This window comes from Lepisma saccharinum, chromosome 10, assembly GCF_977018435.1.
Source record: "Lepisma saccharinum chromosome 10, izLepSacc3.1, whole genome shotgun sequence".
NCBI lineage: Eukaryota > Metazoa > Arthropoda > Insecta > Zygentoma > Lepismatidae > Lepisma > Lepisma saccharinum.
The window spans coordinates 69,651,331-69,664,985 of NC_139238.1; the positions used below are offsets into that span (position 1 = coordinate 69,651,331).

Genomic DNA, 13,655 nt, shown 5'->3' on the forward strand with positions numbered 1-13,655 from the left:
AGGAACGAACAATAATTACTCGTTATGTGGAAAACTGAAGCTATTTTCATGAAAAAAGCGAAATCCCACCTTAAACAATGTTTCGCAATGCATAATAGGTAAGTACGAATGTAAAAAATTACTAAATGAACGAGTGAAATGTGTTTTCACTATACCATACTGTTACCCAATGTTTTTTTTACTTTTGTATTAGTTAATAGGTGTAAGATAAAAATTCATTATTGATGGTTATGTTTATCATTTTGTCATGTAAATGAAATTGTAAATGGGTCTTGGATCTTATGTATATGGTAGGGGGGAGGGGGGCAAGTATACCTGCCAGTTGCATGGCACTCTTGAATGTCGTGATACATTTGCAGCTGAGGCAATACCTGAAAACTGTCTTCAGCCTGAATGTGAGGTAAATTTTTCATTTAATTGTACAGCATGCATCAGCAAAATCCAGACAGTGTATTATAGCAAATGTTTATACATCAAAACATACTTAACCAAACAAGCTTTGTATATCTGTGAAGGGATGCTTCCTGCATCCTGTTGTTCAATGTAAGACCCTTTTGCTTCGATCACTGCCTGAAGCACAAGCATGCCCTCTTTAGCTGTCCACACTTAATGGTCCAGAGGGTTTTTATCTGTACTATCAGAGGCTAGATTACCTTCGACCAGCAGGCAACGCTCTTGAGTCAATCTCAGACAGCATCTGTCGTACCTTGATCTGATAGGATGTGTATCTCAGGTCCTCTTCAGCTATGTGCCGCATGGTGGCCTCACTCACCCCTCAAGGTGGTCACCAATTACCTAAGCGACATCTTGTATCTTCCAAAATGAGCTCTTGGACTCTTTGGACCACTGAATGAAGTCCAAGGGTGAACAAACCACCCTTGCTGTCTTCTCCTTCCAATTAATTTTTCTCACTGGGTTAGCAGAACCCTCTTTGGACTTCTCTGAGGCCTCATACTTGTGTGCAATGTCTTGCACAACTGACTTTGGATACCCAAAGAACCTTATGATTTCAGTTGGTGACTTTTCAGTGCCAAAACCTTCTATAATCACTACTCTCCGACTGTGTTCTGTACTTAACCTCACTAACTCTGGCATTTCAACATTCTGTGCATCTTACACACATGTCTGGTCTCTTGACGCATCAACAACCAATTTAGCAGAAACTTCAACTTAAATTTTAACAGGATTTTGCTGACACAACTTGTATATTGTAATGCAGTTATGATACTGAATTAGTTAACTCAGAATCCTCAGCCTAAGTTTTGAGTGTATAATTCTGTTATTATCATGATACACATGCATTTTCTACATGAATACTATGCAGATCTGTAAGCACATATTGAACAGTTTTTTGTGCAGAATAATTCTTTCTGTCTTGCTCCATATGTTTACATGAGTAGGTTAGGTAAGCCAGGTTTGGTGCTCTTAGCACTATACAAGGGTTGGATAAAAAGTAATGGCAACACTGGTATAATTGGTACTTGACTGTATTGGCAGAGGAGCATGTGTTACATTCCTTCAAAGTAATCACCCCTCATCTATACGACCTTCTGTCACACGTATGGAAGGCGTCGTACACCGTCAGCACGTCCATCTCTGTCGATGTCCCGCAGTGACCGCCCTATAGCACGTATGATGGCTTCGCGCGTGTTGTAGTGCTTCCCGCCCAGTGGTTCCTTCATTTTGACAAAACGGTCGTAATCACATGGTCTTATAACGGTGAATACGGCGGATGTTCCAGTACCTCCCATTACCAGTTATGCAGGAGCGCCGTCACATTGTTCGCAGTGTGACACCTTGCATTGTCAAGCAGGATGATGGGACACCGTGCCGTCGCTTCCTTCTTAATGCGAGACGAAGGTGGTGTTGCAAGAAGGTGCAGAAGTAGGCTGCGTTGTCCGTCTGCCTGAGAGACGTTGTTCTTCTTGCCTAAACATATTGTTAGGGCGCTTGCACTCTCGTCCTCTGCTTCAGAGCACTGCTGTTTTTGACTGAAAAACATACAATCGCTCCCACTCACTATACTTTCTCGTCTGACATTCCTTTATCAGCCTCGTCTGACATTCCTTTATCAGCCACGAAACGCTTGTGGCGCTGTGACTCACCCCTTTCACGGGACAGCAGTGTTGCCATTACTTTTTATCCAACCCTTGTAATTTCACTCTACATTTTAACCTTGTTACTATTGTATGCTTCAAGTAGGTTGCGATTGTTAGGTTGTTATACTTTCTTTCAACACATATACAATGTTTTACATGTGAATAGAAAACATCAGAGTGACTTAGGAGCATGATCACTTGCACAATCTACTTCTAACAACATAATTCCCCATAAATTAATACTTTCTGCATCTTTAAAACACACAAATTAGTTTCTCTAAACTTTAGTACTTTTGCAATCATTTTCAATATTCTAATTGCCTTCTGCAATTTATCGGTTGAGAGATGTTTTGTCTACCTGTGCAAGAACTACAACCATTTTATTTACAGGATGGAGATGAAGGCCAGAAGAAAGGAGGTCTTGATAATCTTAGCAAAGAGGAACTTGCAAAGAGATGTAAGAAGCTGTTACTCATTGCCCAACAAGCAAAATCAGCGAAAGATGGTAGGTAACATTAACTACTATTTTTTTAAATAATAACTCAATATTCTTAGTTGCATATTTAAGGATCCATGCAATGACATTCATCCTTGGGGAAGCAGCCCCAGAGAAATGAAGAGAGTCAAACATCCTTAAGATCTCTTTTTGTTCAAAGGGGCTATTTGAAGGTGATAGGCAGTCTTTCTGATCAGCCATTTCTTGAAAAAAATGTCCTTTGCTTTTAATGTTAGTAACAATCTTGTTCAATCGATCACCCTCATGCTTATGTGTCTACTGCATAAACATTTAATTATAATTTTTAAAAATGCCTCTCTGACCTGTCTCAACGCTTGCAATAGCACTGTATGGTACAAAGAAAATCCCTGTATGTTGATATTTAACTGTCCAATTTGCAGCACTAAGGTAGACACAGCGACAGGACTTGCTGATGGTACTGTGATTGCATTTCAGCCCCTGCCAAGGGGAACGAAAAGGTATTGTACATTGAAGCTGACTTGTTTGTTATTGGATGGTTGAAGGTCACATATTGTCAGTTGCTAGATCCACAAGACTGTCACTAAAAAGTCATGCAGTGAATCCAGGTTTTTACATTTTCCCACATTAAACATTCAATCTTCATGGTCCAAGGAGAAAAAAATGGTATATTTTTTTTTTCTAGATTTTACATTTTCTTTCTCCTTAAGTATTTTTATCTTGGTACCCTGAGAAACGTAATATGAAGGTCCACTGTATAAACATTTGGTAACTAACATTACATTGCAGTGATACCTTTTAATATGGTAACATATTTTCTGTTCTGTGTTTATATTTTTCAAATTGTAATTTGTTTATATATTGTAGAAATAACATGGATTAGTACAGAGACTATAAGCTCATTAGTTTTCCTAAAAACTTTAAAAAACCCTAAGAAAAAATAGTTACTTCTCTTACCATGTTAGTCACTTTATTAGTCTACAGGGAGCATATTTCCTACAGGGAGCATATTTCCTACAGGGAGCATATTTCGTACATCACCATCTATGTAAACAGCATCGTCTCATAGAAAGTCTTTGTTACCAACTTCTTGAAGCAACTTTTCTAAAGAGATGTTTTTCCCTGTTTTCATGGAACTACCCAGACACATTTGTGTTTACTACTACTGATAGTACGAGTGTTGATTAGCTGGCAGAGTGTTTAGCACAGCATGCTACGATGCCAGGGGTCCCAGGTTCCAATATCCGCCTAGGGTGCTCTTTGTGAGCACCAATTTCATCACTCATCTTCATCTTTGCAGTTAGCCGACATGGCAGTAAAATACATCAAACAATAAATTAAAAACAAGTGTTGATTATTGAAGATTGGCAAACACACAGGAGATGTACTACGTATAAATTTTCAGCAAAAAATGCAGGCTCAAACCCGGGTCTCTGGCATACCGTGTCATTGCTCTACCACTGAGCTACCGAGCCGGCCTGGCCTCGCCTGATTTTTCGCTATCGCTGTTTTTGCATGGAATCATCTCTGCCAGTGCCACCGTAACGGAATCGGTTGCCTTTGAAACGCAGTAGACTTCGACGTAGATTCCACGCAGGTAAAACAGCGATAGCGAAAAATCAGGCGAGTCCAGGCTGGCTCGGTAGCTCAGTGGTAGAGCAATGGCATGGTATGCCAGAGACCCTGGTTCGAGTCCTGGTCGAGCCTACATTTTTCGCTAAAAATTTGTAAGTGTTGATTAATTTTTCAAATCCTTAATGTATGGTGTTTTGTTTTCTACAGAGGCTATTGAAGAAGCAAGAAAGTTACGCCAGCAGTTGGATCTTTGCCAATCAAAGTCAAATGAAGCCACAGCTAAACGACAGGTATTTATTTGATAGTGTTTACTTTTTTTGTTATCAGTGTTGATAATACAAATTCTGAATAAAAATATTGTATTGGTGGTTAGAAGCATTTAAACATGTTATTTGATGTTACATTTAGGTCCCATTGACCAATGAGCAACGAGTCAGAGGTAGAGCTGTAAATTACGTAACACAATTTCAAATTGGCTGTGTTTTATTTATTTAGCGATTATGATCACTGTAATTAGTTCAGTACAGATTAGAGAAGTTTAGAGGTGAATTGATTAGCACCCTAAAGGGGCAGGTACTTATATCAGCTTCCTGGATCGAGTCGGGATGCTGAATTGTCAGCTGGGTGCTGGTCCCGCTGCCTGTCCTGTGGGGTCTTGCCTCTGAACAGCTCCTGCCTTGGTCCCCACAGCTTCTGATGGTCCTGTAGTGGATTCTCCACAAGCAGCAGCAGTTGCACTCTTGCGACTCAACATAGACCCCTGACCTACTTAGCAGCCTCCTTGATTTCTCCTCCCTAGGCTTGTTGTGTTTGTGTTTTCCCCTGAAACATTACATACTACAAGGGGAATAATATACGAGGGTCGTTCAAGGAAAAAGTTTCCCTATGTTGCAAAAAAATTATTTCTTAAGTTACAGACAAAAATCAAGTTGCACCAAGTAGCATTAGTAGAATAAGTTGATTCTTTCTGCAGACTCATGGTACGAGGGTTGATTGATACCAGGGTCTAGTTTGGCTAAAATTATGCTATATTTTTATATCTTCTGGTGGATTTTAGCTAATCTATAAGTGTAACAAATTGCCGGATCATTTTACAAAATTTATACTAAGATGACTAATCCAAGAGCCAAGCTGGCCTGGAATGGCTGACCCCCTGTTAATTGGTTGGGTGTGTATATAATATTAGTATAGCCCCCTACCCCCTCTCTCAGATTCTCAGAATAGGAATTTATACTTGTAAGTGAAATTCGGGAATGTGCCGAGAACTAAGCTGGCTCGGGAATTCTGAGAAATTTAGCTGGCTCGGGAATGTCCTGTCAGTGACTGGTGAGAATTGTGAGAAATTAAGCTGGCTCGGGAATGTCCCGTCAGGGTCATGAGACACTATTGATTGGTTGAGAGTGTATATATATTAGTATGCCCCTTCCCTCTCCTCTCCTCCATACTTGTAGATTTTGAGAATGGGAACTTATATTTGTAAGTGAAATTCGGGAATGTCTCGAGAACTGAGCTAGCTCGGGAATGTCCCGCAAAGGTTGTGTTGTTTAGTAAATTAAGGGCGCCTAGTCTGATTCCCGGGATACCCTGTCTGTATTAAAAATTGTTTACAGACAGCAGTGTTGTGGCCTAGTAAATTAAAAAATTCTTGGCAACAGGACTGTGTATTAAAATTGTTCTGTGACTCTCTCATTCTTCACAACATAAACAAATGTTTTCTCTGCAATAAGAATAACACTGCATAAAGTGTTGTCAGGCAGAGGCTCATGAAATTCACATACAATTTTGACATTTGTTCTATCATTAACTACAACTTGTTTTCTTTTCGATGTGTTGATGACAAACATTGGTGTGTGTGCCTTGAATTCGCTGGGAGTATAGTATACATCTATGTTTCCCTCAGTCACTCTTTTGTAAGCAGTGTATGCTTCATATAATTTGAGATAGTCATCTTGTGCTATATCAAGATTATAATTCTCGCAAGGGAAAATCTCATTGCGTCCATTCTTAAGATAAATATTTTTAATTTTGCAATTGTCAAATTTGCTGGAATCTTTTTCCTGTGTGTTCTCTCTCCCAGTCTGGAACAGCACAATTACAAAATCTGGCATATCATATTGTAATCTACTAACTTGATTAGTAGCGTCAAATTCATAATGTATAGCAGAGGCTGGTTTTTGAACACACTGATAGGTGTAAAATTCAATAGGAACTTGTGGATTTTTCAGAATATCTGCTTTGTATTTGAGGGCATAATTAGTTTCGTATTCTACTACTGGTATCCTCAGCTCCATGGACTTGATGATACACTTGGCTGCTTCAGGTAGGGTGTTGGGGAGTGCTGTGCCATCAGCATTTAAGGTGCTGTAACACATCAGAGCATCATTATCATTGGCTGCCCTGTGAAAAGTGACCCTCAAACCACCTTTCCATATGATGTCCTTGTAGTCTGAGAAGAAAGCTGGCAACAGACGGATAGTCTACTCTATCTATCACAGTACCATGTTTTCTGATTTTCACTTGAGAGAACAAGTGTGGTACAAAATTATCTACTAGTCTTATGTTTGCACCAGAGGGAAATGCCTCACCACTCTCACTTTTCACCACTTCAAATTTGATATATTGTGAGGCTGTACAAAACTGTTCCCAACATCCAAATCTATCTCGATCTCCCAATTTGGTGCATTGTGATTAGCAAAAGTTCGACAATTTGGAGGGAAAGACTGCAATTCATAACTTTCAATATTCTCCATGTTGATGGTTATTTTATATATTATTTTCTATGATTGCTGTTGTAGAAGCACCAGCAAAATCTACCACTTCACCTTTATCGTTGGTTACCACCAACTCTATGTGGTCTATGCCATTGTGGGATACTGGAAAATAGATTGGTGAGGAGGGTGTGTAGTTGATTGGCTCCATAAACTCAGAATTTGGTTTGAAAGTTGCTATAGTTCCAGTTTGTTTGTGACTGCCTATGTTTCCATCGGAATTAGTAATCATCTCTTCTGCCACATTACAATGGATATTCAGAGTCTCTATGGCCAAGAATTTAGGAATATTGCTACCTATGTGTTCGATGGCAGGCTCAAGTTTTGTATTATTCTCGAAACCCAGTAGCTTACCAAGTGTACCCAGATCAACTGTTTCAGTTGCAGAAACCAATTCCACTCTGTGTGTAACGGAGTTTTGTGATAGTATCACCCCTCTAGGCAGATGAGCTTGTAATGTTGATAGATTATACTGACCAGGAGTAATAATAATTTTTTCATTTCCTACAGCAACCCTATTATTGTGTTGCGTGATATTGGAAATAAGATACATACTATAGAAAGCACGAAGAGCTTGACATGTCCTTCCCGGACGTATGAACAGTCTGCTGAAGTACATCATCCCGCCTGATAGATATGAATCTTGGAATAGAAGTTACGAGATTAATGGAAGTTCATGTGATAATTTTTGTGCTGCTGTTACTATGATTTTTAGTGCATTTCGTTATGATGTAAAATGTTGTTCTTAATTGCATAATCAAGATAAATATATTCTGAACCTAGATGTTAACACGTAAGTCCTGAGTTTGTTAATTTACTGCAAATTTTAATGTTTTCCCGTGCCCTGGGAGGTATCACGTGTATACCGATATACAGTCTCATGTTACTCATTCTCAATTTGTATTGAGATAAATCTATTCTTATGGATATTAATATGCTATAGTTGAATCTGGCACGACCGTGTCAATAATTTGGCGACAGAACGTGGGGCCACGAACACATTGTGCATTAGTTACGTTAATCTTTGGTAACGTGTTTTAGATTTGCAGTTGACTCAGAACTTTTGATGCGCAACAATGGAAAAGAAAATATTAAGAAGTGGAAGCAAAGCGTTAAATGTTGACGAAAGCCCAGTTCATGTGTTTTGCTGTGAGACTACATCAAGGCTTGATGATACGTTTGTTTGCACTGAGTGTCACAATACTTTTCATTTAAATTGTGCAAAGCTAAAGTCACCAAAGGAAAGTAATTCTCCTTGTGAATTAACATGTCTCGCATGCAAAGAAAAACTTGCAGTTCCTGTTGTTCCTGTTACTACTGATTTGCTCGCGTCATTGCAGCGAATGCTGGAGGCAAATTCCAGCAATCTGGAAGCTAAAATGCCAGAAAATTCTAGTAATCTAGAACTTAGAATCCAGGAAAGGATTACTGAAAATTCTAGTAATCTAGAACTTAGAATCCAGAAAAGGATTACTGAAAATACTAGTAATCTAGAACTTAGAATACAGGAAAGAATTACTGAAAATTCTAATAATCTAGAATCTAGAATGCGGGAACATTCTGATAGCTTGGAGGCTAAGTTACATGAGAACTCTAGGAGGTTAGAGGATAAACTTCAGGAAAATATGAATATCTTGGAGCACAGTTTACAACTAAGACTAGAAGAAAGTAGTAGAACTCTTGAGTGCCGGCTAGAAGCAAGGATGGAGGAGAAACTGGCCCATAGTTGTTCACAACTCGCTGCGTCCAATTCAGAGATGGGACGGAGGATCGAACAACTGACTCTGCAAATGTCTGAGGGACAGCAGAAATTGAAGGAAAGCCTTGAAATTGAGATGATGAGCTTACGTCAAGCATGTCAGTCAAATTCTCAGCAGCTGGAATCTAAACTCCATGAAACAGTTGTTCTGTTGAGGGAAGAAGCTGAGCAGACCAAGGAGGAGTTCCGAAAGGAAATCAGTGAAACGCAGAGCGGTTTCAGAGAAGAAATATCCAGAGAGTTGGACAACCAGGTGACCAATATGGCATATCAGCTGAGAGAAAACCTGAATTTGCGAGTTGAAGAGACTGTTGGGGAAAAACTTAAAGGCACAGAGGGTCCTAGAGAGAATGCTGAAGAGTGGAAAAATGATATGGAATCCAAACAAGGGAAGCTTTCTTCAGACATGCGTAATCTTTGTGACGAAGTGGCTCAAATTTCAACCACTTTAAGCAAGTTGCCACTCTCCGGTGAACCAGAGTTACCGCGGGTGGACCAGCTGGGCGCGCCTTTTCGAAGGTTACTGTCTCCTAGTCGTTCTGAGGTCTCTTCGGGGCAACGAAACCGTACACATTTAAAAGAAAAGACGCCACAGAGAGATCGTTTCCAGTTCTTCAGGCAGCGAGTCGACTTTATCGCAAAAGAGAAAAGAAAGAAAATCTCGAACCAATGCTACGCGTGGTGGGATGACTCCCCGGATGGCTGACCTGAATTCCATGCGGAAATTCGACGGAAATATTATAGCCACTTCGGCTGAGATTTATCTCAAAGAATTAGATACCAACCTTGAGATCCTTCAGATCCTGCATAGATACAGGCTGGAGATTATTCCTCGTTTGCTAACGGGCATGGCTTATCATTGGTTCTACTCTCATAAGAATGATTTCCACACATATTCAGATTTCCGTAGGGCGTTTAAGAGGCGTTTTGCGTCTTCAGAGGCAAAAGAAAGGGAGTTGGCATCTGTTAGGGCCAAACGGTACAATAAAAACAATGACAATAGTTTGGAAGAATATGTTTGGTCTGTGTACTCTGCTTACAGAAACCTGAGTAGCCACTACATAGAGCAGGAGGTGGTAAACCTCATAATCGGCCAATTGCCTTATAGAGTGAAGCAATTGTGTATGGCCCACGCTTCCGTAACTGTAGATTTGCTTGCAGATTTTGTTAAGAGATACGAGCAAGTGGAAGAGCAGGATGCTTGGCGAACTGCGTGGAGGAAGGAGAACCCTACTCACCAGAACAACAGAGATATTCCAGGCAACTCGGCAAACAGAAACCCGAGGGTTCGTATGGTCCAGAGGCAGAATAATTACCGTGAAAATTGCCCTGCAGGTCCATATAGAAACTGCAATCGTTATCGTCAACAAAGCCAAAATAGGCAGAGACGTGAGTATGCTGCTTCCAGATACGAACCTTGTGACAGACCACGAAATGAGAACCGTGTATCTTCACCGGAGCACAGTAAACCTTTGAGGGAAGGTCGTAGCTCTCCACGATTCCAAGCGGCGAGCAGTGGCTTACAAACAGATGCTGCAGTGTCGTACCCTAGTAACGAGCAGCAACAGAGCGTTGAGCTGACCAGAAATTTTTGCTGGGAGAATGGAGCAAATCTCGACCAGGTGCGGGATTTTACCCCATGCCTGGCATAGAAACCTCCCCTTCTGATGTCGGGCGGTCTCGGATAGAACTGGGGCCTGCAGAAAATAATTCCCAGTCTGTAAGTAATGATCTGAAGCTGGTGTTTGTTATTAATCATGAAGAGAGTGAGTTTCTTTACAATTTGTGTCAGGCTAGTCAGTCTAAAAATTTTGGAAGAGCGCCTGAGTTCAAGGCACGTGTAGCAAATGTTGATATCACTTGTATAGTGGACACTGCAGCTGAAATATCTGTTCTGAGTCTCGAGATTTGGAAGAAAATAAAGCAAAATTTGCCAGGGGCCATGTTACAAGCTACTCCAGAGGTACGACTTATTGATTTCGCTGGAAAAAGTCGAACTCGAGTTGTGGGAAAACGCATAATCGTGCTGGAAATTGCTGAGAACACCATACCTTTAGAAATTTTTGTTGTGAAGGATTTGCCTTCAGACTTATTATTGGGTTATTCGTTCCTGCAGAAATATGAAGCAGAGATCAATCTCAAGCATAAGAAGTTGTATCTAATGGTGGATGGAGAGCCAATTGAGCAAAAGCTAGATGATGATGATTCCGTTGATAAGCAAATGAGCGTCCGGAGGATTGAAGCTAGCTACGATAAATGGGCTACACCGCTAGAGGATATAAGAGAGAAGATTGACTCCAGTGAATTATTGGCTAAGGAACAAAGAGCCGAATTGTTCGAGATATTTATTGCACATAGTAAGGTGTTTTCAGATAGACCTGGCACTGCCAAGAACTTAGTCTGTGATATTCATTTGTCCAGTACCGTTCCAGTGAGTCAAAAACCGTACCCGATTCCAGTGGCAAAACGGGCAAAACTAGAGGCTGAGCTGCAAAAATGGAAAGATTGGGAAATAATTGTGCCTTGTAACTCTCCGTACTTGAACCCGCTCATTGTTGTGGACAAACCGGATGGCTCTGTACGTCCGTGTGTAGATTTTCGGTTGTTGAACAAGTTTGTTATTGTTCCTAGAAGTTCTGTTGAACCAATAGACGAAGCACTCCAGAAATTTAAAGGTGCCAAGTACTTCACTAGTTTTGATTTGGTATCCGGGTATCTGCAGATTCCTGTAAAGCAAGAATGCCAGTCATACACTGCATTTTCTTATAAAGGAAGACAGTGGATGTTTACAAAAATGCCTTTCGGAATAGCTAACGCAGTTTCAGTTTTTGTTTCGGCTATGCATTCTATATTTGGGCCCGAAACTGATTCATTTCTGACCCAGTATATCGACGATTTATTACTGTTCGATTGTGATTTGCACGAACATTTCCGGCACATTAATTATGTTTTGACCAGACTAGAAGAAGTTGGGATGACGGTGAAGTTGAAGAAATGTGACTTAGTTAAGTCGGAAATATTATATTTAGGCCATTTTGTTTCTGGGGATTCCATCCGAACTGATCCTAAGAAGAACGACGCCATTCTAAATTTTCCTAGGCCTAGAAACAGAAAAGACGTCAGGAAATTTTTGGGACTTGCCGGTTGGAGTAGAAAGTACATTGAAAATTTTGCTGTGAAAGTGCAACCACTTACTTATCTTTTGTCCAAAAATGCGAAATTTCGATGGACAGAAGTAGAAAATGAAGCTTTCGAATTGATGAAACTTGATTTGGTTAGTGCACCTGCGCTATCGCAACCAGATTTTACTAAAGAATTTTGTCTACAGTCAGATGCATGTGGAAAAGGGCTTGGTTGCGTTTTGTTCCAGACAGACGGACATGATATTTTCGTTATCCAATATGCTAGCCGAAAGTTACGTAACAATGAACTTCATTTTTCTGTTCATGAACTTGAGTGCCTTGCTATATTATTTGGAATAGAACGCTTTGCAGTCTATCTTAGGGGGCGAAAATTTAAAATTTATACTGATCATAAAGAACTACAGTGGCTGCAAAATAGCAAAAATTGGAATAGTCGATTGACCCGTTGGTCTTTGAAAATCCAATCATATCAGTTCGAAATAGTGTATGTTAGTGGAAAAGAAAACATTATTCCTGATACGCTATCTAGATATCCTGTGAAAGCAGATACTGAGAGCAAACCGGAGTCTGATTGTCTGCATTACCACATAAATTTTCTGTGGGAAGAAGATGAAGATGAAGAAGTGAGTGATTGGAAAGAAGCCCAGGCTAAAGATTCTTTTTGCAGTGAAATGATTGCTAAACTTCATCAGCCTACTGAAAACGAAGATGCAGGCATGACCAGGTTACAGAAGTCCTTTAAACTTCATCATGGATTGCTGTTTAGAAGTTACAGTGGGGAGGCTCCACAGTACAAGTTGTGTGTTCCGAATTCCAGACGTCCCGAGCTGCTGAAAAAAATTCATGATGACGGCGGTCATTTTGGTGTGGGAAAGTGTTATAGGCAATTGCAATCCCGATATTATTGGAAAAAAATGAAACCTGATATTTCTAACTATATCCGTGATTGCCTGATTTGTGCAAAAGTGAAGCCTGACAAGTTAGGTATCATGAAGGAAAAGCTGCACATTAGTGGAAAGGAACCTCATGAGATGCTTTCCATTGACCTTATTGGAAAGTTACCGCCTTCTTCAGGGTACTATTATATTCTCAGCCTTATAGATGTTTTCTCCAGGTTCGTCACAGTTTATCCTGTGCGGAAGGCTAGTACCGTTGAGATAATTCGATTAATGAAGGAGAGATATTTCGCCCATTATCCAGCTGTTAAACTAATTTTGTCGGATAGAGGATCCCAGTTCACTTCTAGGTCATGGCAGAGTTTCATCGAATCCCTGGGAATGAAACATGTGTGTACGACGCCCTACCACCCTCAAGGAAACCTAGTGGAGAGAGCCAACCAAGAGATAACTCGTTTACTTAGGGTTTATTGCCAGCACGATCACCAGGTTTGGTCCAAGCATATTTATGAAGTTGCCTGGTTAATTAACAATTCTCTTTCTGAAGTTACAGGATATTCACCCATTGAATTGTTTTTCCACCATTCAGTTCCACCACAAGTGCTAAGAGATTTTCCATGGCCTGTGTCAGAAGACGGTGAGAAAGACTGGCAGAGTAAGGTTGTTCAAGTGCAGTTAAGGGAACGATATTCTGTGCAGAGGCGGAAACTGAAGCAGAAGTGCCATGCTTTGCAGTTGAAGGAGGATGACCTGGTGCTGCTAAGAAGTCATCGTCCAAGTTCAGCTGTTAACCGAACCATTTCCAAGTTGTTTTATTTGTGGACAGGACCGTTCAAGCTACCCAAGTGAAATTCAACACGGCAGTGTTATTGGACACAAAAACTCGTAAGGAAGTGTGCAAGGTAAATTTCGACAATCTGAAGATTTTTAATTGTTCTCC

The 13,655-nt window shown here is 40.4% G+C and overlaps 1 protein-coding gene and 1 non-coding gene across 2 annotated transcripts in view; both read left to right on the forward strand.

Moving 5' to 3' along the window:
* LOC145993939 (uncharacterized) overlaps window positions 1-13,655 on the forward strand; it is a 102,346-nt gene that overhangs the window by 10,181 nt on the left and 78,510 nt on the right. Inside the window, exons 2-3 of the mRNA XM_083129902.1 lie at window positions 2,490-2,604; window positions 4,357-4,439. Of these exons, the coding sequence (XP_082986028.1) occupies window positions 2,490-2,604; window positions 4,357-4,439 (198 nt within the window). The remainder of the gene's footprint in view (window positions 1-2,489; window positions 2,605-4,356; window positions 4,440-13,655) is intronic.
* On the forward strand, window positions 4,211-4,281 carry TRNAT-GGU (transfer RNA threonine (anticodon GGU)). Its single transcript has one exon. It is a non-coding gene; the product is annotated as a tRNA-Thr (tRNA).